At 39.5% G+C, this 26,379-nt stretch overlaps 2 protein-coding genes across 5 annotated transcripts in view; one reads left to right on the forward strand and one right to left on the reverse strand.

Annotated features, from left to right (window-relative positions):
* The first annotated feature begins 236 nt into the window (after positions 1 to 236).
* On the forward strand, positions 237 to 3,085 carry LOC6039496 (tubulin alpha-1 chain). The gene is made up of 2 exons (XM_001849047.2): positions 237 to 390; positions 1,608 to 3,085. The coding sequence occupies exons 1-2, from the start codon at positions 388 to 390 to the stop codon at positions 2,955 to 2,957; spliced, it is 1,353 nt and encodes a 450-aa protein (XP_001849099.1). The 5' UTR covers positions 237 to 387; the 3' UTR covers positions 2,958 to 3,085.
* An 8,264-nt stretch (positions 3,086 to 11,349) lies between these two features.
* The window catches only part of LOC6039502 (probable ATP-dependent RNA helicase DDX55 homolog), a 33,818-nt gene continuing 18,788 nt past the window's right edge, over positions 11,350 to 26,379 (reverse strand). The window contains exons 1-3 of one of the 4 annotated variants that reach the window (XM_038258666.1): positions 25,312 to 25,923; positions 21,406 to 24,658; positions 11,350 to 12,875 (exon numbers count right to left, since the gene is read on the reverse strand). In XM_038258666.1, the coding sequence (XP_038114594.1) occupies positions 12,112 to 12,875; positions 21,406 to 24,658; positions 25,312 to 25,434 (4,140 nt within the window). In that variant the 5' untranslated portion in view covers positions 25,435 to 25,923 and the 3' untranslated portion in view covers positions 11,350 to 12,111. Of the gene's footprint in view, positions 12,876 to 21,405; positions 24,659 to 25,311; positions 25,972 to 26,379 lie in introns of those variants that run through there. The other 3 variants (XM_001849053.2, XM_038258668.1, XM_038258667.1) reach the window with 3 other exon arrangements.

Below are 26,379 nucleotides of genomic sequence, written 5' to 3' on the forward strand. Positions count from 1 at the left end.
TTTCCTCGCACTGTACGCCCAAGGCTGTATATCATAGGTACTCGCGATCCATGGCTTTCTACCTTGCAGCCATGCTGTACGCCCATGCCGTTTTCCCACCTCACCAACCGACCAACCCTGCGCATTTCACACCGCAGCAGAGAGCCGCAACGCGCAGCCGACCGCGACCCGAACGGTAAAATTTCACTTTCCTGCCCGTTCCCGAACGAGTCGCCTATAAAGGGCCTCCCCACTTCGGGTTTTACATCATTCTCTGTTTGGAAGGCGTCCTTGTTAGCTGCTCCAAGCCGGGTTAGTTCGTGACTTTCAACCGTTATCTCTCCACCTAAGTACTTTGGTACCGTTTTTTCTGTGTAGTGCGTGAATAAAGCAACTCCATTCTTCAAAATGGTGAGTATCTCGTGGGGAAAGTGATTAATTGAACGGTTTTATTGGGGAATTTTGACGATTTTCATTTGGGTCACATGAGAAATTCTTCCACGTCACCTCATGGCGTCGGAATTTCGGGAAGCTTCCGCTTCAAAATGCCGGCTTGCCGGGCATAATTTTCTTCTAAAACTATCAAAATTCTCAATTTGATGAAGTTTTCTTCGTGAAAATCTCAAAATAAACCGTTTTTCGTATAAAAAATCATATTTTTCTCAAATGCCACGCCCGGATCGATGCGGCTGTAAAGCCGCTCAAGTTCCGGGGATGTGAAAAGAAAGTGACGCCATTTTGGAATTTTCGTTCGTGGCTCGACTCGGTCAACGGACGAAGGGAGGGTGGAAGGAAAGGAGAGAAGAGTGGAAAAAAAGCCACGCCGCCGCACGAACAATCGCGCGATACTGCGGAAGAGGTTAATGAATTTCTGGGGCGTGGGTTTTGAGAAAGTCCTACATAGTTTAAATTGATAATTTATATATTTTTTTTAATTCTGTGAAAGAAAATTTAATGTATGTTAACGATTTAATAGTTTGACCGTTTTTCATTAAATACAAATTGTTCTCCAAAAGCTTAATTTATCCGATCTTTAAACATAATTTCATAGTAGTTACTTTCCAAAAATTAAAAAAAAAATATTTAAATTTAAAAACTGAAATTGCGACATTCTCAAACCCTCCGCCAGACTCGTTAAAATTTTACCGCAGCATGACTCATTCGGCAGCCCTCTCTTGGATGAAATCGTTTCATCACGCCAAAATGAGGCCAACTCCGTTGGCAAGAAAAATCGATTTTCCTTCTCTCCCTCTTTCCGTTCGTGGTGGAAAGTTCCATGACCTTTCTCCCTTCTTGCTGGGAACGACCCACGGCTTGCTTAGCTCGAGAAAAGTTGCTTCGGGCGTGGCACTTTCTCTCTTCTTTTATTCGGGTTGAATTTTGATGAATTAAAAAAAAATAATGTGAGCCTCTCTGGGCAAAAGGTCACTTTGCTCGCACCCTAGCAACTCGATCTTTAATCAGTGAGGCAAGAGTAAAAAGTCTCTTTAACTCGTTTGTGGTTCATTTTGTTCAATTTGATGAATCACTTCCTAGAGGGATGAACAATCGCTTTCGAGATTCTTTTAATTTCGAAGAAAAGTTTGTGATTCGAAACTAACGGAACTTTATCTTCTCCTCCCCAACAGCGTGAATGTATCTCCGTGCACGTCGGACAGGCCGGTGTCCAGATCGGAAACGCCTGCTGGGAGCTGTACTGTCTGGAGCATGGAATCCAGCCGGACGGTCAGATGCCCTCGGACAAGACGATCGGCGGTGGTGACGATTCGTTCAACACCTTCTTCAGCGAGACCGGCGCCGGCAAGCACGTGCCGCGTGCCGTGTTCGTCGATCTGGAACCGACCGTGGTGGATGAGGTCCGCACCGGAACGTACCGCCAGCTGTTCCACCCGGAGCAGCTGATCACCGGCAAGGAGGATGCCGCCAACAACTACGCCCGTGGTCACTACACCATCGGCAAGGAAATCGTCGATGTCGTGCTGGACCGCATCCGCAAGCTGGCTGACCAGTGCACCGGTCTGCAGGGCTTCCTGATCTTCCACTCGTTCGGAGGTGGTACCGGATCCGGATTCACCTCGCTGCTGATGGAGCGCCTGTCCGTCGACTACGGCAAGAAGTCCAAGCTGGAGTTTGCCATCTACCCGGCCCCGCAGGTCTCGACCGCCGTCGTTGAGCCGTACAACTCTATCCTGACCACGCACACCACCCTGGAACATTCCGACTGCGCCTTCATGGTCGACAATGAGGCAATATATGATATCTGCCGTCGTAACCTGGACATCGAACGGCCGACCTACACCAACCTGAACCGTCTGATTGGCCAGATCGTGTCCTCGATCACCGCCTCGCTGCGTTTCGATGGTGCCCTGAACGTCGATCTGACCGAGTTCCAGACCAACTTGGTGCCGTACCCGCGTATCCACTTCCCGCTGGTCACCTACGCTCCGGTCATCTCCGCCGAGAAGGCTTACCACGAGCAGCTGTCGGTCGCTGAGATCACCAACGCCTGCTTCGAGCCGGCCAACCAGATGGTCAAGTGCGACCCGCGTCACGGCAAGTACATGGCCTGTTGCATGTTGTACCGTGGAGATGTTGTCCCCAAGGACGTCAACGCCGCCATCGCGACCATCAAGACCAAGCGTACGATCCAGTTCGTCGACTGGTGCCCCACCGGATTCAAGGTCGGCATCAACTACCAGCCCCCGACCGTCGTCCCGGGAGGTGATCTGGCCAAGGTGCAGCGTGCCGTGTGCATGTTGTCCAACACCACGGCCATCGCCGAGGCCTGGGCCCGTCTGGATCACAAGTTCGATCTGATGTACGCCAAGCGCGCCTTCGTGCACTGGTACGTCGGTGAGGGTATGGAGGAGGGTGAGTTCTCCGAGGCCCGTGAGGATCTGGCTGCCCTCGAGAAGGATTACGAGGAGGTCGGCATGGACTCCGGCGAGGGAGAGGGTGAGGGCAACGAGGAGTACTAAGTCTCGTCAGCACCCCCCGGACGAATCTCATTCCAAAAGCGGCCCGTTGAATTGAACATGAGATTCACGCACTGACACACAAGACGTGGCCAAAGAAATAATTTAATAAATTATTGTCTTGAATCGAACGCAATTTCTTTTATTTCCTTCCCTCTTTTACTCTTCTTCCGACTCGATGTTTCGCTTCCGTGGTTTGGTCGGTCATTCACTTGCCTTTTTTCTGGCTTCGCTAATTTCTCCGTTAGATCTTACCGTTATGAGCAGACCATCTCCGATTGTTCACCGTATTTAAGACTTGAAATGCATAAATTTAACCTTAGTGTTTTGTAAAGAAAGACGATTATCCGAACGATGGTAAGCTCTACGGTCCTATTTCCATCCATCTTTGCTGTAATTGAAGTCAAAATTAGGTGCCTGATGGAATTACACGATATTATTTCAAAAAGGAAACGTAAAAAATGTTAATTACCCTAAAAAACTATTCAAAGGAAGCATTAGGAAATTGTCCTATCAACATAGGGCCCATGGCGCATAGGACAATTTGAAAAAAGTACTCTAGCAATAAACTTTTTAGCTTAAAGTTTTCAAAATACCTAGAAATCTATTCCAAATTTAGAACGGCAATTGGGTACTAAAGTCCTATGTCAATTTTTATGTACAACGGTAAAAAACACGATTAAAAACCATTTCTGATCACTTTTTTTCATTGTAATGCAAAAATTTTTTTTGACAAGACAACATTTTTTCGATGGATCAACTATGGTCCCCTTGGAACGAGCTGTCAAGTAGGAGCTTTTCTGTCAAGAAGGACCGCGAGGTTAATTTTTCAAAATTGATTTAAAAATCCATTTTAAACTCATTGTGCTCGTACAAAGGGTCATTGTACTCAGAAAAATAAGCTTTATCGCTGTAAACAATAATATCAGCAATCTAAGCTTCATTATAGGACCCAATTCCCCTTAAAAAATAATCGTAAAAGATCAGCCATAACTCAAACAGCATCTCCCACGTGCCCCACACAAACCGCTCCGAAGACCGGTTTCATCAACGCCGAAGGCGTTTTCTTCTCCAGTCGCTGCGCTGGTAGAACTCCATAAATGGAGCTATCGCGTGAGCTGTTGGTTGTAGCCGCCACTTCCATTGACTAATTGAAGTCATCATGCGCGATGTGGGTGGGGGAAGTTTGTGCGTGTGGGGGGCTGAGACCCTTGCTTTGCCTACTTGGATCGGGCGACACCATAAAGTTGAATAAATTGTTTGCCTTCCTGGCCGCCGGGCCAAAACTGTGTCCGAGTAGGCAGATCGATATGGATGAAGCCGATGCGGCGCGTTCCTATGCAGTGTGGAAAGTGGAACAGCATCGGGGGATTACGTCATCGTCGTGGAGGCACCGACGAATATGTGGACTTGCTTGAACAGACTGCAACTAAATTATTCATCGGCTCGAGAATGATGTCACCTGTGCGGGGATGGTTGTTTGTTCTGATGAACACCTATTTCGGAAATGGTTGAAGTTGAAAGCGAGTTTAAATATTGCGCGTATTCCCGAAAAAGACACGCGGCATACCAGCCTCGAAACGACGCGCCGCACTTTCGGCAAATGCTCGCTGTATTTTTTCAATCTTTTAATTTTTTTCAATTTTTTTGATTTTTTTAAATTTTTCAATGTTTTTGATTTTTTTATTTTTAATTTCTTTGATTTTTTTAAATTTGTTAATTTTTTTTAAATTTTAAATTTTTTATGTTTTTATTTTTTTTTTAATTTTGATTTTTTTCTATTTCTTTTAGTTAGGCCGTAGCAAATATTTTTCAAAGTTTATGGCGTTTTTTTTTTGAAAAGGTCCTATAAACATATGAAAGACAATAGCTTAATAGGACCTTTAAAAAAAAACTCTAGCAATGTACCTTAACCGATTTAGCTCAAAGTTGGCACGCTTTTACATATTTTTACTTAAATCAAATCGAACAAGGCGGAATATTTTCCAATATATTTTTTTTGTTACTCAATCTGCTATATTCCGAAAACGGAACACCTAATCAAAATTCATTGTGTAAAGTTAACTGGGTTGTAGCTGGGTGCTGAATAGTGGTTCGCAAAACGGCCTCAATTTTGAACTGTCAAAGTGGAACTGTTCACCACTAGAAGAGAGTATTGTTATCGATCATTATTATTATTTTTTTTGCATGAATGAAAAATGTGTGGCTTTTGAGAACCTGGAGTTGAAATCAAGAAATCTTAAGAAAGTTGAAGACGATATCGTCATTTTTTTATAATTACGAATTGATGTTTTTATGGAGTCCATGCGGTTGTATCCATCCAGAAGCTGTCTTTTTTGTTCGATTCCTTTTGAAAACCTGGTTTGGCAAAAATCGTCTCTGCTTGTTGGATCAGCTGCCCTAGAATTAGCGATGTTTTTTCGCTGGACCAGGAAGAGCTGCAGGATTCCAAAATCAGCCAGGGAATTTATCTGCGACATCGCAGAATGACACTCTCGCCGCAGTTCTTCGTCAACCGTAAAAAAAGAACAATCTCTTCTAGCCGATCGAAACGCGACAGTTTTCCAGCAAAAAATGTAAAACAAACTAGACAAAATAAAACACATACTACTGATTATAAAATAGCTAATTTACCAGTAAAAAAAAAGTCATACTTGTGCTTGAACAGCCTCTTACTTTGTAGAGAAAAACAAAGTGGGATCATTCGAAAATCACGTTACGCATTCTCTCTATTCATCACGTTCATCACCCAGGGTTGTAGGACAGTGGAAAAGCAAACAAACGTAAAAAAATCAAACCTAAACCAAATTTAGATTACTGAGTGTTTTCGAAACTTTTTTTTTTGTAAAAAAAGCTGCTCAAAAAAATTATGCATGCATTAAAGGGTAAGCACAGGTAAGTCAGAATCGTCAAAAAAAATCAAATGTAACTATTACGCGAAGAACGGGACTTTAGACATGATCAATTTGTCTAAAATTCAATTCTGGAGTTTTTTTTAGAAAAGATTTAATAAACAAAATTTTCAGTTTTGGCATTTTGGGTGTTTTTTAATACCCCTGACTCAAAAAGGTTTCAAAAACACCCAAAAAGCAAAAACTGAAAATTTGGCCTATTGGACCTTTTCAAAAAAACTTTAGAATTCAAAATTCAACTAAATCTCAAAACGATTTAATTCAAGATTCAAGAAATTTTTTCTGCAAGTGTTTTTTTTGGTGTAAATTTTTGCTCGGGGACCTCTTAGATCCCATTTTCTGGTTATAATTGTGTTATTGAGCAAATTTTACAATGAAAACATGAATAAAAATGTGCATTATCTTTTATAATACACGGAAATGAAAGATTGAAAAATGAGAAGCTACATTTTCGCGCAAAGCGAAATGTCAAACTTTGTGAGCATTTTTCACATAACACTAGAGGTGGGCAAAAACAGAGCGAACCGCTCAAAGAGCCGGTTCACTGAAAAGAGCGAACGAACCGTGGCTCGCAAAAAAAGAACCGCGGTTCTTTTTTAAACTCCGGTCTTTTGGAAGAACCGTTTCAAGATGGCATGATTTTTGTTATAAACATAATTTATTGAATTTTCAAAAAAAAATTAGTACTGAATTTGTTTTTGAGAATTGAAAATGCAATTTCAAAGCTCAAATCTATTGAATAGTTTAGAGATTTTGGAGAAAAAAAAATAAATCCTTTTGTTCGGTTAAACTTGAGCGTGTATAGACTTTATCGATTAAATCAGGATGTAGAAAAGAGGTCACAGACTATTTTCTTCAAATAAAATAGCAGCATTAGTTCAATTCTTGCAGAAATAAACGCAATTTTAAAATTATAATTAATAGCAATGTTTTCAGCTTCCCTAGATTTAAGTTTGGATGCCAATCAATTACTCGAATGTTTAGGTTCGAGTAGAAATTTTGACATAGAGACGTCTTGGTGGTCTATGGTTTTCAAGGGCATCTTCTGGTTTTCAGTTTTAATTTTTTTAATCAAATAATTTATAAAAATCCAATGTGAAATAACTTATAAAATCACACGATTCTTTAAAAAAAACTTTTCATGAAAATGAGCGAAAGAGCCGTTCAAAAGAGCGGCTCTTTTTAATGAGCGAAATAAATGAGCGGCTACTAAAAAAGAGCGATTTTGCCCATAACACCGAGTTGTTTTACGGGTGCCACGATGTCTCGAGATGGGATGTATTAAATTGACTGAAATTTGGAGTGAGGACTCCCAAGACATATCCCAAGACAAAGCCCGATTTTGAAATGTGGGTTTTAAAAAAAATAAAAAGATTTAAAAACTGCTGATTTGTTATATGAAAACAGAAAAATATTTTTATCCCAAAAAAAATATTTTTTTTTTTTTTTGAAGATCGGCCTTTGTCATGCACACGGAACCAGTTTAGTGAGTCTACACCAAATTTTTGAGCCGATTTGGTCAAAGATAATGTGGCACCCGTTTTTTTAAACAAACTGCTTACTTCAAATAGCTGTATCTCGACATTCTCGGCAATGATACAACCAAATGTCTTCAAAGTTATGTTGGTAATAGTTGAAAATGTTTATTTTAATGCCCTGAAAAAAAAATGTTTTAGTGTTTGCTCATACCAAGCCTTGACTTTTTTGCCAATTTACATGTATGTAACCTATGCCGGGACCCGTGGTTTAGGGATAAGCGTGATTGCCTCTCACCCAGTCGGCCTGGGTTCGATCCCAGAAGGTCCCGGTGGCATTTTCGAGACGAGATTTGTCTGATCACGCCTTCCGTCGGATGGGGAAGTAAATGTTGGCCCCGGTCTAACCTAGAGGTTAGGTGGATAGCTCAGTCCAGGTGTAGGAGTCGTCTCCCTGGGTCCTGTCTCGGTGGAGTCGCTGGTAGTCTGTTGGACTCACAATCCAAAGGTCGTCAGTTCTAATCCCGGGGTGAATGGAAGCTTAGGTGTAAAAAGAGGTTTGCATTTGCCTCAACAATCAAGCCTTTGGACACTTAGTTTCGAGTAGGAATCTCGCAATCGAGAACGCCAAGGCAATGCTGTAGAGCGAATAATTTGAATTTGGATGTATGTAACCTAGGGTGGTCCAAATCCGGGCTTTTTTGGGGCTACCCCCTGAAATCAAAGATTGACGCATCACTAGGCTAAATTCCAAATTTGAGCTCATTCTGACCACGGGACCACCATCGCTTAGAGTTTGTATGGGTAAAATCATCAAAATGTACGGAGAAAAGCAACTGTTTTACTTTTTTACCTGTGAAGGGCGCCATAGATATCCGATTCTCACCATTTCTCAAATGTAGAACCTTCATTAAATTTAGAACAACTTTCCCGAAGGCACCATATTTTTAGGATTTTTTTTCCCGCAAAGTTATTAGCGCACAAAACTGGCCATTTTTGCGCGGCCAGCTGTAAGGGGCTACCTAACAACGATGTTTATTTCCAATTCGTACACGCAATTGCAATTGGGTCTCGTGGCGCAGGGATAGCGGCTTCGGCTGCCGATCCCGATGATGCTATGAGACGCGGGTTCGATTCCCGCCTTATCCACTGAGCTTCTATCGGATGGTGAAGTAAAACGTCGGTCCCGGTTTCTCCTGTCTCGTCAGAGGCGCTGGAGCAGAAATCCCACGTTAGAGGAAGGCCATGCCCCGGGGGGCGTAGTGCCAATAGTTTCGTTTTTCGTTTTTACACGCAATTGCTCCGCATTGTTACGGTAGATCCAAAACCGCGTTAAAACTCGATTTTTCAGCACTTGTTGCATAATTGTAAGAATTGTGCTGAGGAAAGTGTTTTTTGCAAGGATTTTTTTTTGTGATAAATACTATTTCTGAACTTTTATTTTTAATGATGTCAACGGAATGGCAAAGAATACCTACTTTAAGGGCATCTCCAGCGCTGGGGTGCAAATCAAATTTGCACCCGGCTCATGAATACCGAGATCAAATTTGCCACCTTGAAAAAACTCCGTCATCCCCACCGCTAGGGTAGCAAATTTGCCACCGAAACAAGCCCACCGCGGGAGGCAAATATGGGTTTTTATCATTTTTTGCTCTCGTTTACCTTCAAAATCAATAATTATGTGTTGATTCATGCCTAGAAATGCTACAAGTTTATTAACTATTTAATCCCATTGAAAATTTCAAAGAATTTCATTTTTCGAAAATGTCGAAAGTTAAACCATTTGCTACCCGATTTGATTCCCACCAAATTTGCTCTCGAGTTTGCCCCCGAGTCTCCCACCGCGCGTAGCAAAGCAAGTATCAAATTTGATCTCAAGTTCATCTGTAGAAGAAAAATATGTGTCGGTACCTGTCGGATATTCATTTTCTGATACCCGACAAGTACCGGCAAGCCGGGAGCATAGTTTTGAATGCGTGTTTTGGAGATTTTTGTATGTCTGCTCTTGTGTACCTATGATTCAAAAGTTCAAAAATTCAAAAAATCAAAAATTCCAAAATTTAATAATTCAGAAATTCAAAAATTTAAAAATTTAAAAATTCAAAAATTCAAAAATTCAGAAATTCAAAAATGCAAAAATTCAAAAACTTAAAAATCCAAAAATTTAAAAATTCAAAAATCTAAAATTTTAAAATTCAAAAACTAAAAAATTTAAAAATTCAAAAATTCAAAAATTTAGAAATTTAAAAATTCAAAAATTATAAAAATCCAAACATTCAAAAAAATTTAAATTCAAAAATACGAAAAATCAAAAAGTTGGAGCGGCCGTGGCTGACTGGTTACGGTGTTCGCTTTGTAAGCGAATGGTTCTGGGTTCGATTCCCATCTGCTCCCAAAGAGAAAGTTAAGTACACAGAATTTGAAATGATGAATATGAACGAAAAATCAAAGTCGCTCGAGGCGGGGTTCGATCCCCCGTCCTTTGGGTTGGTAAGCAAAAATGCTAACCACTAGGCCATGACAACTTGGTAAGCTTGGACTGGAATTAGGAATACTGTTACAGAGAGCGAGTTGTGGCGCTATAACCACGGCAAATAGTGTCCAGGGCATTCGTGGAAATACAATGTCCCATCCCAGAGGGTCCCGGAGTACCAAACCTTCTTAGCATGGTGCTCCCAACGAATACAACCAAATCTCGGAGCGTATGGTGGTGTGTCCCCACGCTTCTTCCTCCCCTGTCGATTCAGAATTGTGTTGTTGTTCGAACACTCAGTGCTCAAACTCAACCCAATTACGAGTCATCTCTGCGATACGGCTTTAGGCAGTAGGCCTGGCCGCTTTAACGCTTGTGATGTTTCAATGCACTCCGATGCAATGGCGCACTACAAATGTTAATAAATGACAAAAAGAGTGCTAGGCGTCATCTAACCTAAGGCACTCTCCAGGATCCCTTCGAAAGATTGGCTGCGCTAGGGTCTGATTAGATTAGATTAGATTAAAAATACGAAAAATCAAAAAGTCTAAAAATTGAAAATTTTAAAATTCAAAAATGCGTTGAAATTGCTTAATGTTTTTGTTTTTTTTTTAAATTTATTAAGCTATTTTTTGGTTTTTTCGTTTTTTTTATTTTATCAATTTATTTTTTTTCAATGTTTTCAATCTTTTTTTTGCTATTTTTTTTTTTAATTTTTCCAATTTTTTTATATTTTTCAATTTTTTCGATTTTTTTTAATTTTTATTTTATTTTTAATTTCTTAAATATTTTTTTAAATCTTTTTAATTTTTTTTAAATTATTTTTTTTCCATTTTTTTTTATTTTTTTTTTTAATTTTAATTTTGTTTAATTTTAATTTTTTTTTTAATTCTGTAATTTTTTTAATTTAGTTTATTTTTTTTAGTTATTTTTATTTTTTTTTAAATTGTTAATTTTTTTTTTAATTTTTAATTTTTTTTTTATTTTCAATTTTTTTTATTTTTGCAAATGTTTTAAAACATTTTTTAAATTTTTAAATTTATTAATTTCCTCAATTTCCTTTATTTTTTTGTTAATTTTATTTAGATTTTTTAATTAAATTTTGGATTTTTTTTAATTTTTTTTATTTATTTTTTATTTTTAATATTTTTTTATTATTTTTTAATTTTTTGATTTTTTTTAAAAATTTTTTTTCTAATTTCATTTATCTTTATTTTTTTAATTTTGTGATTTTTTTTTTTATTTATTTTATACACAAAAAAACAATTTAATTTTTTCCGTGCATGATTCAGTTTTCCGTGCATCATTCCATTTGCCACGGTAGTAAACCAGCAGAATAGCGGGTAGCAAAGTGAAATCCCGAAGAACTGAGAGCAAATTTGCTACCGCGACAGGTACCGCGGTGGGGTTGACGTCGGGTGCAAATTTGATTTGCTTCGATGTTTGCTACCCGCGCTGGAGATGCACTAACAAACTTGGATTAAACATAAAACAGAAAACAGTCTAATTTCGGATCAGTAATTTCAACACCAAAATTTTCACTTTATACGTTTCTTCGGTTTTTCAATTTATTCCTCCCCGCCGGCAGTAACACTTCCAGCACCGGAAATACAATTCTTAATTTTTTAAACTCTACCTTATTTACTCTATCTCTCTTATCAATTAGTCTCAAATGTACACAACACTGCAACATGTTCGATTGTTCTCCCCTTTCTTTCGAAATTCCGTTATATTGAAGCGCGGAGGGTATGACTCTTGTTTGAAAATGCTAACCCACAACTAATTTCGACTCTTAACATCATTATTTCAGCAACTTTCGTTTCATCGAGAAGGTCAAAGCCCTCTCTTTCCGATTCTTTGAGCTGCTTTTCTTTATAAATGGTGTAATTTTCGTTCGTGAGATCTCTTCTTTGCTTAGAAAAGGGAGTTTTCTTTTCGAGAGATTTTTATTCTCTTAATCGTTAATTTTCAAAACCACAACGTGAGGCAAAGGTTTTTTTTATACAAAAAGTTTGACTTTTCTTTGAAAATAATTTATGGAATTCTACGTACGTTGGTTTAAAAGCAATGAACTTTGGGGTGGTAAAAGTTGTACAGAGAATTAGGAGTAGTCACGCAAAGCTTAAAAATAACTAATCGATTCGTCCTTTCGTCAAGGACATCTGAGAAATACAAAATACAGAAAACACGCAAGAAGGGACGACGACACAGGTTCAAGTTTGTTCGATAAACTCGGCAATACTTAAAGTAGGAAATCACACACAGCGAAAAATCAAATGCAACAGGTAGGAAATAGCTTAACCAAATCGTCCCTTCTTCTTACGCTTCTTACCGTACCCTTTGCCGTACCAACCGGGCTTGACGCGAGACTTTTTGCTGCTGCTGCTGGACGACGATTTACCGGACGCCTTCCCGGCGGCATTCTCTTTGCTGGCCTTGCCATCACAGGGAGACTCCTTCCCCGCTTCCCCGCTTCGGAGTCGCTTCTGGACGTCATCGCTGCTGCTGCTGACCTCGTCGACCTCACGCTTCTCAACCGGCGACGGTCGAAGATCGTCCTCCTCGGACTCCCGTTCCGATTTAATCTCTTCCTGCAAAGCCGAAGTCGACGGCAGTTCCTCCTTGATCTTCAACTCCTCCTCCGAGGGTTTCTCCTCCTTAGCAGCGGGAACGTCCTCCTCGTCAGGTTCCTCGTCGGAAAAGTCACAGCACTCGCACACGACCACCTTGCCTCGTCGATTCGACGTGACGGCAAACGTGGCCGGCTGGGGCAGATAGAACTGGCACTCGACGAGGCGGTAATTTTCGTAACAGAACTTGCACTCGACATTGGCTGGTTCTGGCTGCTGGTGCTGATGGTGCTTGAACGGGGATCCTCCGGCGCCCCACAGGTTCACGTTTGGCGGTGGTGGATGGATGATGCTGTGCAGGCCCGAGTACGCGTAGTTCACGTCGTACCATTGGGGAAGCAGGGAGGCGGCGTTGGCCGAACCGCCGACCGCCTGGATGACCTTGCAGTAGTTGAGGATGCGCTTGACCTTGTCCTGGGCGGAGGTGGCCGCTGGAAAGGGTTAAAAAATAGTTAGTTATTTTTTTAAAAAGTAACAGTCAATGACCACCAACGGCACCCGCCATGTCAGTTTGAAGATCTCGGGTTTAAGAGGTAGTTCTACGCATAATTGTCGCACTAAGTATTTTCTTACACGGAATCATTAGTTTTACGAAGCATTATATCTTGTTTATCTGATGTATAGCAAGAGAATCACAAATAAGGGTGATAAACTGCTAACGAGGGTGATTAGGGACACATAGGGCGAATAGGAACCTACGGGACAATTATGCGTCCGCGCCAGATCCACGCCGCCCCCAAACCCCCTCCACGCGATATCCGCGCCATATAAAAAAATCGCGACAAACATAGAAGAGAGTATAGCAATTCTCTACGAAATCGGTCTTTTTTCTTCAATTTTAATTTTTGTATTTTTTAATCCGGCTGAAACTTTTTTGGTGCCTTCGGTATGCCCAAAGAAGCCATTTTGCATCATTAGTGTGTCCATATAATTTTCCATACAAATTCGGCAGCTGTCCATACAAAAATGATGTATGAAAATTCAAAAATCTGTATCTTTTGAAGGAATTTTTTGATCGATTTGGTGTCTTCGGCAAAGTTGTAGGTATGGATACGGACTACACTGGAAAAAATAATACACGGTAAAAAAAAATTGGTGATTTTTTTATTTAACTTTTATCACTAAAACTTGATTTACAAAAAATACTATTTTTAATTTTTTTATTTTTGATATGTTTTAGAAGACATAAAATGCCAACTTTTCAGAAATTTCCAGGTTGTGCAAAAATCACTGACCGAGTTATGAATTTTTTAATCAATACTGATTTTTTCAAAAAATCGAAATTTTGGTCGTAAAAATTTTTCAACTTCATTTTTCGATGTAAAATCAAATTTGCAATCAAAAAGTACTTTACTAAAATTTTGATAAAGTGCACCGTTTTCAAGTTATAGCCATATTTAAGTGACTTTTTTGAAAATAGTCGCAGTTTTTCATTTTTTTAAATTAGTGCACATTAGCCTGTCCCATTTTGAGGTCATGTCGAGGAATTTCAGGTGCTCACTTCTTAAATGGTAGATTATGATGTTAGGAACAATGTTTTCTTAGACAAGAAAAAATAATAAAATACTTTCTCGCACCCCCTAGTCGATTTACTGAAAAAAGTCACTTTTTGAACAAATTTTCTAAAATCGCTTGGAATCAATACAAAACTGTTTCGATCAGGTGTGTATTATCTTCAAACGATAGGTTTTTGTCCATAGATTAAGATGCACTATCAATATTGGACGAAAATTTAAGTTTTGGACTCTCCCAGGCGGATTTGTGTCGAAAAATCGCATTTTTCGAAACTTTTTCAGAAATGTTCATTTAATTCAGGGTAGCCTATTTTTCCCAGTGAAACCAATACGTGCAGCTTGTAGGAAATTTCATGGCGAACATTTTTCTCTCTGAGAAAATGCAATTTCGACACTCCAGAGCCAAGATATTTGAGTTTTAGTGAGGAAAAAGTGCCAATTTTCAAAATTTCTCAGAATTCTGAAGCAAGGCCTACTAATTACACGATGTAGCAAGCACATGTCTCAAAGGTCAGGGTATGCTTTTTATAGTAATTTTGGCCGCTGAATCCGAATCTGAAATCAAATTTCGTGCAAACAGTGATGTTTTGGAGCTACACCCTTTTGGAATGTTATTTGCGTGTTTAAGAGGCAGTTTTTGTAAATATTGCTCGGTTTGTTCTAGAGTCGTATCGAGGTGCTCCGATTTGGATGAAACTTTCAGCGTTTGTTTGTCTATACATGAGATAAACTCATGCCAAAAATGAGCCCTCTAAGACAAAGGGAAGTGGGGTAAAACGGGCATTGAAGATTGAGGTCCAAAAAACATAAAAAATCTTAAAATTGCTCGTATTTAAGTAAAACTTCATCAATTTCAACTATCTTAGATGCATTTGAATGGTCTTTTGAAGCACTTCAAAATGAGCCATAGACATCCAAGATTGGTTTAACTTTTCTCATAGCTTTTGCAAATTACTGTTAAAAATTGTTTTTAAACCTCAATATATTTTTGCAACAGCCTCCAACACCCATACTCTTTTAGTTCAAGTTAGGGAATTTCATGGACTATAAGCCTACGGTAATAACTTTTGGCCAATCGCAGTTTTTCTCATAGTTTTCGATTTTTCTATAACAAACATTTTACAATGTTAGTTATTGTCCTGTTGTTTAGTCTCACTTTTGTCATATTCGAAATCCTCGGAAAATTCAAACTCCAAACTGGCATGAGTTCATCTCATGTATAGACAAACAAACGCTGAAAGTTTCATCCAAATCGGAGCACCTTGATACGACAACAAACCGAGCAATATTTACAAAAACTACCTCTTAAACACGCAAATAACATTCCAAAAGGGTGTAGCTCCAAAACATCACTGTTTGCACGAAATTTGATTTCAGATTCGGATTCAGCGGCCAAAATTACTATAAAAGCATACCCTGACCTTTGAGACATGTGCTTGCTACATCGTGTAATTAGTAGGCCTTGCTTCAGAATTCTGAGAAATTTTGAAAATTGGCACTTTTTCCTCACTAAAACTCAAATATCTCGGCTCTGGAGTGTCGAAATTGCATTTTCTCAGAGAGAAAATGTTCGCCATGAAATTTCCTACAAGCTGCACGTATTGGTTTTACTGGGAAAAATAGGCTACCCTAAATTAAATGAACATTTCTGAAAAAGTTTCGAAAAATGCGATTTTTTCGACACAAATCCGCCTGGGAGAGTCCAAAACTTAAATTTTCGTCCAATATTGATAGTGCATCTTAATCTATGGACAAAAACCTATCGTTTGAAGATAATACACACCTGATCGAAACAGTTTTTGTATTGATTCCAAGCGATTTTAGAAAATTTGTTCAAAAAAGTGACTTTTTTCAGTAAATCGACTAGGGGGTGCGAGAAAGTATTTTATTATTTTTTCTTGTCTAAGAAAACATTGTTCCTAACATCATAATCTACCATTTAAGAAGTGAGCACCTGAAATTCCTCGACATGACCTCAAAATGGGACAGGCTAGTGCACATGTTTGCCCAGTTTTGAAAAAAATATTTTTGAAAAGCTGAGAAAATTCTCTATATTTTGCTTATTCGGACTATGTTGATACGACCTTTAGTTGCTGAGATATTGCAATGCAAAGGTTTAAAAACAGGAAAATTGATGTTTTCTAAGTTTCACCCAAACAACCCACCATTTTCTATCGTCAATATCTCAGCAACTAATGGTCCGATTTTCAATGTTAATATATGAAACAATTGTGAAATTTTCCGATCTTTTCGAAAAAATATTTTGGAATTTTCAAATCAAGACAAACATTTTAAAAGGGCGTAATATTGAATGTTTGGCCTTTGTGAAATGTTAGTCTTGATTTGAAAATTCCAAAAATATTTTTTCGAAGAGATCGGAAAATTTCACAAATGTTTCATATATTAACATTGAAAATCGGACCATTAGTTGCTGAGATATTGACGATAGAAAATGGTGGGTTGTTTGGGTGAAACTTAGAAAACATCAATTTTCCTGTTTTTAAACCTTTGCATTGCAATATCTCAGCAACTAAAGGTCGTATCAACATAGTCCGAATAAGCAAAATATAGAGAATTTTCTCAGCTTTTCAAAAATATTTTTTTCAAAACTGGGCAAACATGTGCACTAATTTAAAAAAATGAAAAACTGCGACTATTTTCAAAAAAGTCACTTAAATATGGCTATAACTTGAAAACGGTGCACTTTATCAAAATTTCAGTAAAGTACTTTTTGATTGCAAATTTGATTTTACATCGAAAAATGAAGTTGAAAAATTTTTACGACCAAAATTTCGATTTTTTGAAAAAATCAGTATTGATTAAAAAATCCATAACTCGGTCAGTGATTTTTTGCACAACCTGGAAATTTCTGAAAAGTTGGCATTTTATGCCTTCTAAAACATATCAAAAAATAAAAAAAATTAAAAATAGTGTTTTTTTGTAAATCAAGTTTTAGTGATAAAAAGTTAAATAAAAAAATCACCAAATTTTTTTTACCCTGTATTATTTTTTTCCAGTGTAGTCCGTATCCATACCTACAACTTTGCCGAAGACACCAAATCGATCAAAAAATTCCTTCAAAAGATACAGATTTTTGAATTTTCATACATCATTTTTGTATGGACAGCTGCCGAATTTGTATGGAAAATTATATGGACAAACTAATGATGCAAAATGGCTTCTTTGGGCATACCGAAGGCACCAAAAAAGTTTCAGTCGGATTAAAAAATACAAAAAAAATCGAATGACCGAAATCCTAGAGAACTGCTCAGTAACATAATGAATGAAATTTCAAACGAAAAAAGAATAATACAGAAAGCATTTGGATCAGTACCGTTGATCGGTTGTGGATTCATATCCCACCTGCACCAAGTGGAACCTTTTTTGCCATTTCTGAAACAATATTATTTTTGTAACACTTTAAATATCGTTGCTTTGATAACAAATTCAGGAAAAAAATTAAATACAAAAATTTAAAAAAAATTAAAAACATAAAATAATTCACCAAATTATAAAATCTAGGGATTTTGTACTTGATAATTCTCGCCACACGAAATTTCTATTATTTTCTTCTCTAAATTTCTCTAAACTAAAATATGACTCCGAAAATGATCCGAACTAAGAAAATGGCAAAAAAAAATAAAATTTAATAATTTAATAATTAAATAATTAAATAATTAAATAATTTAACAATTTTATAATTTTATAATTTTATAATTAAATAATTAAATAATTCATTAATTTAATAATGTAATAATTAAATAATTTAATAATTCAATAATTAAATAATTCAATAATTAAATAATTAAATAATTAAATAATTAAATAATTAAATAATTTCATAATTTAATAATTAAATAATCAAATAATTAAATAATTAAAAAATCAAATAATTAAATAATTAAAAAATTAAAAAACTAAATAATTTAATAATTTAACAATTTAAAAATTTAAAAATTTAAAAATTTAAAAATTTAAAAATTTAAAAATTTAAAAATTTAAAAATTTAAAAATTTAATAATTTAATAATTTAATAATTTAATAATTTAATAATTTAATAATTTAATAATTTAATAATTTAATAATTTAATGATTTAATAATTTAATAATTTAATAATTTAATAATTTAATAATTTAATAATTTAATAATTTAATAATTTGTTAACTTAAGAACATTCTTAAAAAATCAAAAATTATAAAAAATCAATTGTAACTATTTTTGCCTTCCTCACCTTACTGAGGAAAGGCTATAAAATCACTCGGAAAATGAACTTTTTAATTAGACCTCCTAGACCTACCTTCATTTGTACATATCGACTTAGAATCACCAGCTGAGCAAATGTCTGTTTGCAAATGATCAAATGTCAAATTTTTCATGAAACCCTCACATGTTATATATTTTTAGAAAGCATATGAGAAGACCTTTTAGGTGGAGTAAGAATTTTCAAGATCTGACTTACCTATCTTAAATTACAAGCAGTTTAAAAAATGGTTTGAATTCACATAACCTCAACTTGTCGGGTCTGATTGCTACGAAAAAGCCTTTTAGAGGGATGCCATTTTCCTCAAAGGCCGTGTCTGTATAATCTTGACAAAAAGTCTGTAGGTAGTCTTTTTTTTTACTCATCACTTATTTTTATTAGGACCTCTTAGGTGCTGCGAACGTTAGGGGAGATCCATTAACCATGTGGACACTTTGGGGGGGTTGGAAACACTATAAATGAGAGGAAGGCACCAACCACCTAAAGGTGGATTTAGTAACGTTTTTTTTTCGTAATTTTTCAATTTAATAATTCCTACTTTTTTACGTTTTTTGAGTCTGTAAGTTTTGGCAATTATGAATTCAATTTTTTTTATTATTTGAATATGCAAATTCTGAAATTTCAAATTGTTGAATTCCAGATTTCTTTTTTTTTAATTTTAACATTACATTTCGCTTTTAGACGGAGATTTTAGCAGATTGGCTGGTACAAATATTTTTAAAAGCTTTGCACCCCCTTCAAAATTGGCCCGAAAAATCAGGGGGCAAAAAAAATATTTTTACAATAAACTTCAAAATTTCAATGAAAATTCAAGTGCAACCAGCTGAAATCAAATTAAAATACATTCTTCTGCGTTTAAAATCATTTGTAGCATGTTTGGGTTTATTAAAAAATCTTAAGTTTTTTTGAAAATTTTCGATGCAAAATTTTTTTTTTCGATACATTTTTTGTTTTTGTCAGATCTTAGATTTTTTGAAAACTAATGATTGCAAAACAACTGAACTAGTGTAAAATGCATTTTAAAACACTTTTTTCATTTAAATGTGAAGACTATGGCTTGTTATTAAAATTTTTATATTTTTTTGGGTCCTAAAATTAAGCTTAGATTGCTGATATTATTGTTAACAGCGATAAAGCTTATTTTTCTGAGCACAATGACCCTTTGTACGACCACAAAGAGTTCAAAATGGATTTTTGAATCAATATTGAAAAATCAACCTCGCGGTCCTTCTTGACAGAAAAGGTCCTACTTGACAGCTCGTTTCAAGGGGACCATAGTTGATCCATCGAAAAAATGAAAAAAAAATACATAAGGCTTTAGGACCCTATTCTATAAGATGCATTTGAAATGTCTTTTAAAGCACTTCAAAATGTGACAAACTTTTAACGCCGTTACATTTTGCTCTTTATGCCATCAAGACTGCACTTATCAAGCTCAATTTTGACATATTATTCACGTAGGTTTGAATAGTTTTGCTTATAGTCTAAGAAAAAGTTGATTGAAAAACAATTCGCTTTGCTAGGAGACGATGATTTTAACGGATTACAGACTGGATTTTGCCATGTGATGTGATAATTGTCTAAGTCCAAGTTGCCTAGGAATTGATCATTTGGAATAGAACAAAAAAAATTAAAATATTCTAAAATTTCAGGATTAATGGTTTTTTAAGGGTACACAGATCCCGTAGTTTTGAAGATTCTTCAAAAAATAAAAGTTTTTACTTTTGTTTTGATTGGCAAGAAGGTTTTTCTTAAATTTAGAATTTATAATATTTTCGGAAATGTTGAATTAAAGCTTCTCAAATCTAGATGTTTTTGTTTTGCAGATTTTTTTTTACAATTTTTAAAAAAAACTAGAAACAACAAAAAACTGAAAAGGTTAGTTGCTTTGAAACTATTTTGGAAAAAAAATAAAACTATTTTTTAAAAAAATCGAAAAAATGTTTTTTTTTTAATTTAACTTCAAGTGAAACCTCACCCTTTATCAAGATTCGTGTGAGGTACTTTTCAATTGCAAATTTAATTTTCTATTAAAAACAAGAAATAATTGGAAAAAAAAATCGACAAAACACAAAATTCAAAATTTTTATTGAACACATTTGGGGCGGTGTCCAGAAGGATGGGGTGGTCCGATTTGGACGAAAATCGAGATTATTGCTTGTTTTTTACTAACAATAACTCCATCAAAATTGAGCTTGATCAGAAAATGTTGATTACAATTTTGCACTTTTTTGTGCACGATTGAGGTGGAAGGGTCCACATCAAAAATATCGATACTATTTTCTGACATTTCAAAAAAGTGTCCACGTGGTTTATGGATGGTCCAATGGACAGCTGCCGAATTTTATGGAGCCTCGTATGGTTTCCTTGGTCGTAGGATAGGCAAGTACAAAGTTTGAGGCTAATTAATAAATACAATTATTGGTTTTCCCATTGGCAGCCAAAACTATCCAGATTTTTATGCGAAGATGGCGTTACGCGTGGTGCACGCCCGAAATGTCAAAATCGTGCAGTGGTACCAACATTACAAAAAAAAAGTGTGGCTGTCATGCCATGGCATTTTTTTTTGTAATGTTGGTACCACAGCGCGATTTTGACGTCATCTTCGCTTAAGGCTAGTACGCAGATCGGAAGGAAAGGGGGCTTTACGAACAGCAGAACAAAAGAGAGGGAGTGATTTCTTGGGGCTTTTCTTCACAATCTCTGGCTTGCTTCAGCTGCCGCTGCTGCCCATTTGATTTTGTTTTCTTGACCGGCTCCTTCCGAATATACCACTTAAAAAATATGGATGAACTATTTTAGTGAAATTCAAATTGTAGAAGATACATTGAGACATCAATGATAGGCATAATACTATCAAAAAAATACTAAAATTATATAAAATAAATTGAAATAAAAATTCTATAAAATTCTATACAAAAACAAAAAACGAAAACAAATTGGGGTTCACTCGAATAGGTTGATTTTTTTAGTTTTTGCCAGCTATCCTTTGCTGGAAAACCACATTAAAAACATTAATCGGTCTTTAAAGCATCACAAATGTTAAAACAGCCAGACACACTGCGTAAAATTTACCGCAAACATGATTCGTTGAACTTGAGCATACATATTCAAACCTTGGTTCAAACAACAACTAACAATAATTAATAAAGGTAGGTATCATCCCAAACTGCAGTTTCACTCACCTCCCAAGTTCTGCACCGGCGTCACAAACGGCCCAAAGAATCCTCCTGCTCCCCCTGCTCCACCTACGCCGGGGGGCGAAAACGTCAGAATGCTCCTCACCGGCAGCGTACTGGTCGGTGACCCGTTGACCGTGCCCGTTGGCGGCGTCCTCAGCAGCTGGTGGGCGGCCGGCGACATCACGATGGTCTGCAGCATCGGAGACACGGTTGGCATCGTCTTCGCAGGAGTCACCGGTTCCCGGGGTGATTCGGATTTGGGTTCTGGCGCCACTGGTGCCGCACTAGGCGGATCTTCTTTGGCTGGATCTTTTTTCGACTTCTTCTTCTCCGGATGCTTGATGTTGAGGAAGTCGGTTTTCTTGCGGATCCGGAAGCTTCGCGTCCGTCCAGGGGACGGTTCCTCGGGGGTATTTTCGGGCGTTGGTTCGTCGGGGGGTGGTTGTTCGGGCTTCTGGGGTGTTTCCTCCGACGGACGGTTTTCGTCCGCCTTGTCGGACTCCTGGAGTGGTTTCGATCGTCGGGTTGACTTGCGCGGAGTCCACGATTCGTCCTCCGGCTCTGATGAGGAGAGCTCTTCGGGGTCGCTTTGAGCTGGCTGTTTCGCAGCCGTTGGCAGGGCGTTTTCGGGTAGCACCTTGACGTTTGGAGCGGCTCCAACCGGTTTGGGAGGGGACGTTAGCAGGACGATGTTCCCGGTTTGGTTTGGGAGGCCGCCGTTCAGGACGTAGGCGATTGGGAATCGCTGAGCCGGGTTAACGGGGATGGCTTTGGGGACGTTGGACCCGAGGTTGGTCGTGATGATCGCCGGCATGCCGTTGATCATGAGCTGTCCCGGCGGGACGACGGAACCATTGACGAGGAGTGGAGTCCGCGGCGGGACTCCGTTTGGGGTTTGGTTGGTTCGCGGTGAGGTTACCGGAGTTGGAATTTGAAGTGGAGACACCGGAGGAGAAGTTACGGCAGGTTTGGTTGGCTTCTGCAGCCTGAAGCTCTTCAAGCTGTCGGAAACCTTTATCGGCGGGACGAGCCGAGGTTGCTGGATGGGTTGTTGACCTCCGAGGATGATTCGACTAGCGGAGAGGAGCTTCCGGTCCGGGACGGTCTTGCTGTTGCTGTCACCGAGCACCTTGGGAATCCCCAGGAGAAGGGGTTGTCCGGGATTGGTTCCGGCTGCCGGCAGCGGAAGTTGATACTTGATCGGACTACTGATCAAGGCCAGGGCCGGCGGGCATCCGTCGACGAACTTGGGCGGGCTTTCGTACAGGTTGAAGATCGGGCTGTGACTAAGGACCACCTTCACCGTGTTTGGAGGTGGCGCCTTGAGATCTACCGGACAGTCTTTCTTCTCCACGGGAGGTTCACTACAAGGTTCATCCGATGTAATGTTTGAATCTTTACTTAAGTCTTGTTGATCTGAACTTGCAATATCAGCTTCTTTCGAGACGTTCTCAAGCTCGACGTCGCTTTTGGGAGGATCATCTTCGCGATTCTCCTCAACCTTCTGCTCTACCAACTCTTCACCAACTTGCTTGTCAGCAGGTTTGTCCTCCCGAGCATCCAAACTCTCCTCAGAAGTTTCGTCCTCAGTCGCAACACTTCGCGACTCCGATTCGATCGAGTCTTCCTGTAGAATACACTCCGGCAGGCTCTCACTAACCTTCACGGGATCCTCGAACAGCAGTGACGGACCCTCGGGAACCTTTTCGTCAAGCGGCGATTCCTCTTCTTCCTTGGAAGCCTTCACCTGTTCCGGAGATATCGGCACCAACCGCGGCACGACCGTCGGCAGAACCGGCTTCACCATGATGTGGATCTTGTTGGGGGACGTCGGCGGGGAGGTCACTTCCGACGAATTGGTGTTGGTGTCTTCCGTGTTGATCATCTGGCGCAGGTTGCCAAACAAGCTGGACGCGGTGTCGATCTTGATGACGTTCGGGCCGTTTGCAGCAGGTTGCGGTGGTGGTGAGCACGGGACGAGTGGGGGGACCGGAAGTTTTGTAGCGGTTGGTGAGGTGGGGTTGGAGACGGGTTCGGTTTTGACCTGGAGTTGGGCGGCGGCGGCGGCCGCCATTACGATGCTGTAGTTGTTGATCTGCTGCTGCATGAGCAGGTTGTTGATGAGGAGTTGCTGCGGGCTGAGCATGAATGGGAGGGGTGGAGGAGGTGGCGATTGGAGGGTGGGTTCTTTCTTGACGTCGGGTTCTGTTTTGACGTCGACGCCGTTCGAGGAGCAACCCTCGCCAGGTTCCTCTTTGGTAGCCTTGATCAGCATCGGTTGGGAGGCCGTGTGCTGCTCCTCTGGCAGTAGCAAGGTTGCGTGAGCAAATATTGGATCCTTGAGCCGATGGTACTCGGGAACTTCGATGTTCAGGTGTTTCATGACCAGGCGCATCACTTCATCGCACTTCCCGTTGAGTTTGATACTCGACACGTTATCCTTGGGCGTCCACTGGAGGTTGATGATGAACAGTTTTGGACGTTTCTTGATTGGCCTGTCCATGGCCCACAGCCAGGTGTACTTCCGGAGTACCTTCAGGCTCGAGCCTAGACATAGAATGGCGTCAGTCTTTTGCGTATGAGGAGTGACCCCTGCCCAGTTCAGGGGCCACTTGAGCTGTCCACGCTCTCCAAAGTGTACAATCGTGTCCACCAGCGGATTACCACACTTCCTACACCGTCGATTCGTATTGTGGTTGTACAACTTTGTCAGCTGCGTAGTATCAAACAACCTCCAGTACTCCACGTTGGGCTTGCAGCTCTTACAAACCTCCACGTACATATTCCCGTGAACCTCCGACAGCGACCTCCTCGGCAGTCCCGACCGCAAATGCAATCCATCACAATTCTGCGAAACCACGTGTTTCAAAATGCCCCTCCGGTGTAGCTCAAACAGCGCCATATGCGTGTACGTAGGATCCGCCAGCGAAAGATCGTACTCCCCAATGTCCTTGCCCTGCGCCAACAACGTCCAAATGCCCTGACTCCCCCGATAATCCGGAATCTTCGCCGACGTACTGATCCCCGCACCCGTGTAAACCACCAAATGGTTCGACCTAGCGATGGCCTGCGCCAGCCGGAGCGCTTTCGCCTCCAACTCGTCCGGATCGTCCTCCGTTTCCAGCATGCGCTGCTTGTACTCGACGCGACGCTTCCGCCGCTCCAGCACCTGCTTCACCAGCGTTTTGTGACTGCCCAGCACGCGCTCATCCTCCAGGGAACGCTTCGATTCCGGCTTGTTGAGAATGGCGGCGACCTGGAAGAAGAAGATGATGTTCAAAGTGTCGCCGACAGTGGCGTTTCCCAAACACCGACATGAGTTTCCAGATCCGAGTTATATTGTTGCTGAGCACGACGGTTGACAATATGGTTTGTTGGAAGCGTCTTCGTTTCTTCCTTCAATATTTGTTTCACGAATCAACTATGATTTGATTTGAGGATGACAGGATTCGTTGTCCAAATTTGATTTGAATCGAGGCATAGATGATTGAGATTAACTGGAATTTTTTGTCGATGTTCATGATCATGATCCTGCTTCTTGCTATAAACTTCATAGTTCGTTGTCCATGTTCATTGACCATTCTGCTTCCTGCTATAAATTTCATAGTTTCGCGATTCAAATTTGATTTGAACTGAGGTTGACTGAATTCGTTGTCCATGTTCATGATCCTGCTTCACGAATTAAATTTGCTTTGAATTGAGGATGATCAGATTCGTTCATAATCATGGTTTTGCTTCTTGCTTTAATCTTATAGTTTCACGACTCTAATTTGATTCAACGTTTGAACTATTGAAGCTTGAACGTTACGTCGGTGTTTGGGAAATGCTGCTCTCCGATTGATTCAAGCCTTCAAAGATCACCATCTCCTGAAAGAAAACAACCCTCCCATCACAACAACCCGAACTCACCTTTTTCCAGAGGTCCAACTTTTTCTTCTTGGGACATTCCGCTGCCTTGTCGGTCCGGCGACTCCGCTTCGTCCCCTGCTCCAGAATCGCCGAAACCTTAATGCCTGCCTTGAGTCGCATCATCAGCTCGGCTAGATTTCACCACGCTCGCGCTCTCCAATTTGAAGATCCAAAATCAGTCATCCATTATCATCTCGTAATTAAGCAGCAGCAGCAGTAAGAGCAGAATCCATTATCCTTTCCTTTGTTGATGTCCCCTCCGTCATGGGCTGGATGGTGTGAGGTACGACGAGGAAAGGGATTCGCTGTTCTGGAACTATCTTTTCGCCAAAAAAACGTCCAAAATCCACCTTTTCCCCCTCAAACCAACAGTCGCAAACACTTCCGCGTCACCGGTGGGTACGGTTCCGGTGCGAATTGGTCCGGTTTTGCGTCGATTTCCGGCCGAAAAGTGCGAATAATGTTGGAGCCTTAATTGCTTTTATTATTGTTTATTTATTTCTTCTTCTACTTCGCATGATGGAAGCATCACGCAGAACCGCAGCAGGCGAAGCAAGCACGCTTGATGACACACGACGAATAAGGGGAATGATGCATCGAGCAAAGGGGAAACAGGCCAGGGTCGTACTGCAGGGGGACGGAATCGATGAACGTGAAAACCTTGTGGATGAGACCATGATGGGACGACATAAGCGGAATTTCAGAAGAATATCAAATTTATAAAATGTCACTCAACAAATCCTAATTTCATATTTTCAAAATTGCCTATGTTCCATTCAAGTTTGGGATTCGAACTCAGGGCCATTGAATTGTGAGTTCGAGGGCCTATCATCTAAGCCACCGAGCCAGGACGAATTTGTTTTACAAAGATCTGAACTACGAAGCCCGCAAAAAAGGTGGAAATATGTATGGGATTTCAGGGTAATTTTCGTTTTTTTTAACGATGTACTAACTTTGATGCAAAAACTGTGTCTGTACTAACCATGGGTTTAAACGAAACCAATAGGAAAATATGCAAAAATTGTTTTAAAACACGACTACAGGGTGGCCACCAGATTTCGATTTTCA

This window comes from Culex quinquefasciatus, chromosome 3 (assembly GCF_015732765.1).
Source record: "Culex quinquefasciatus strain JHB chromosome 3, VPISU_Cqui_1.0_pri_paternal, whole genome shotgun sequence".
NCBI lineage: Eukaryota > Metazoa > Arthropoda > Insecta > Diptera > Culicidae > Culex > Culex quinquefasciatus.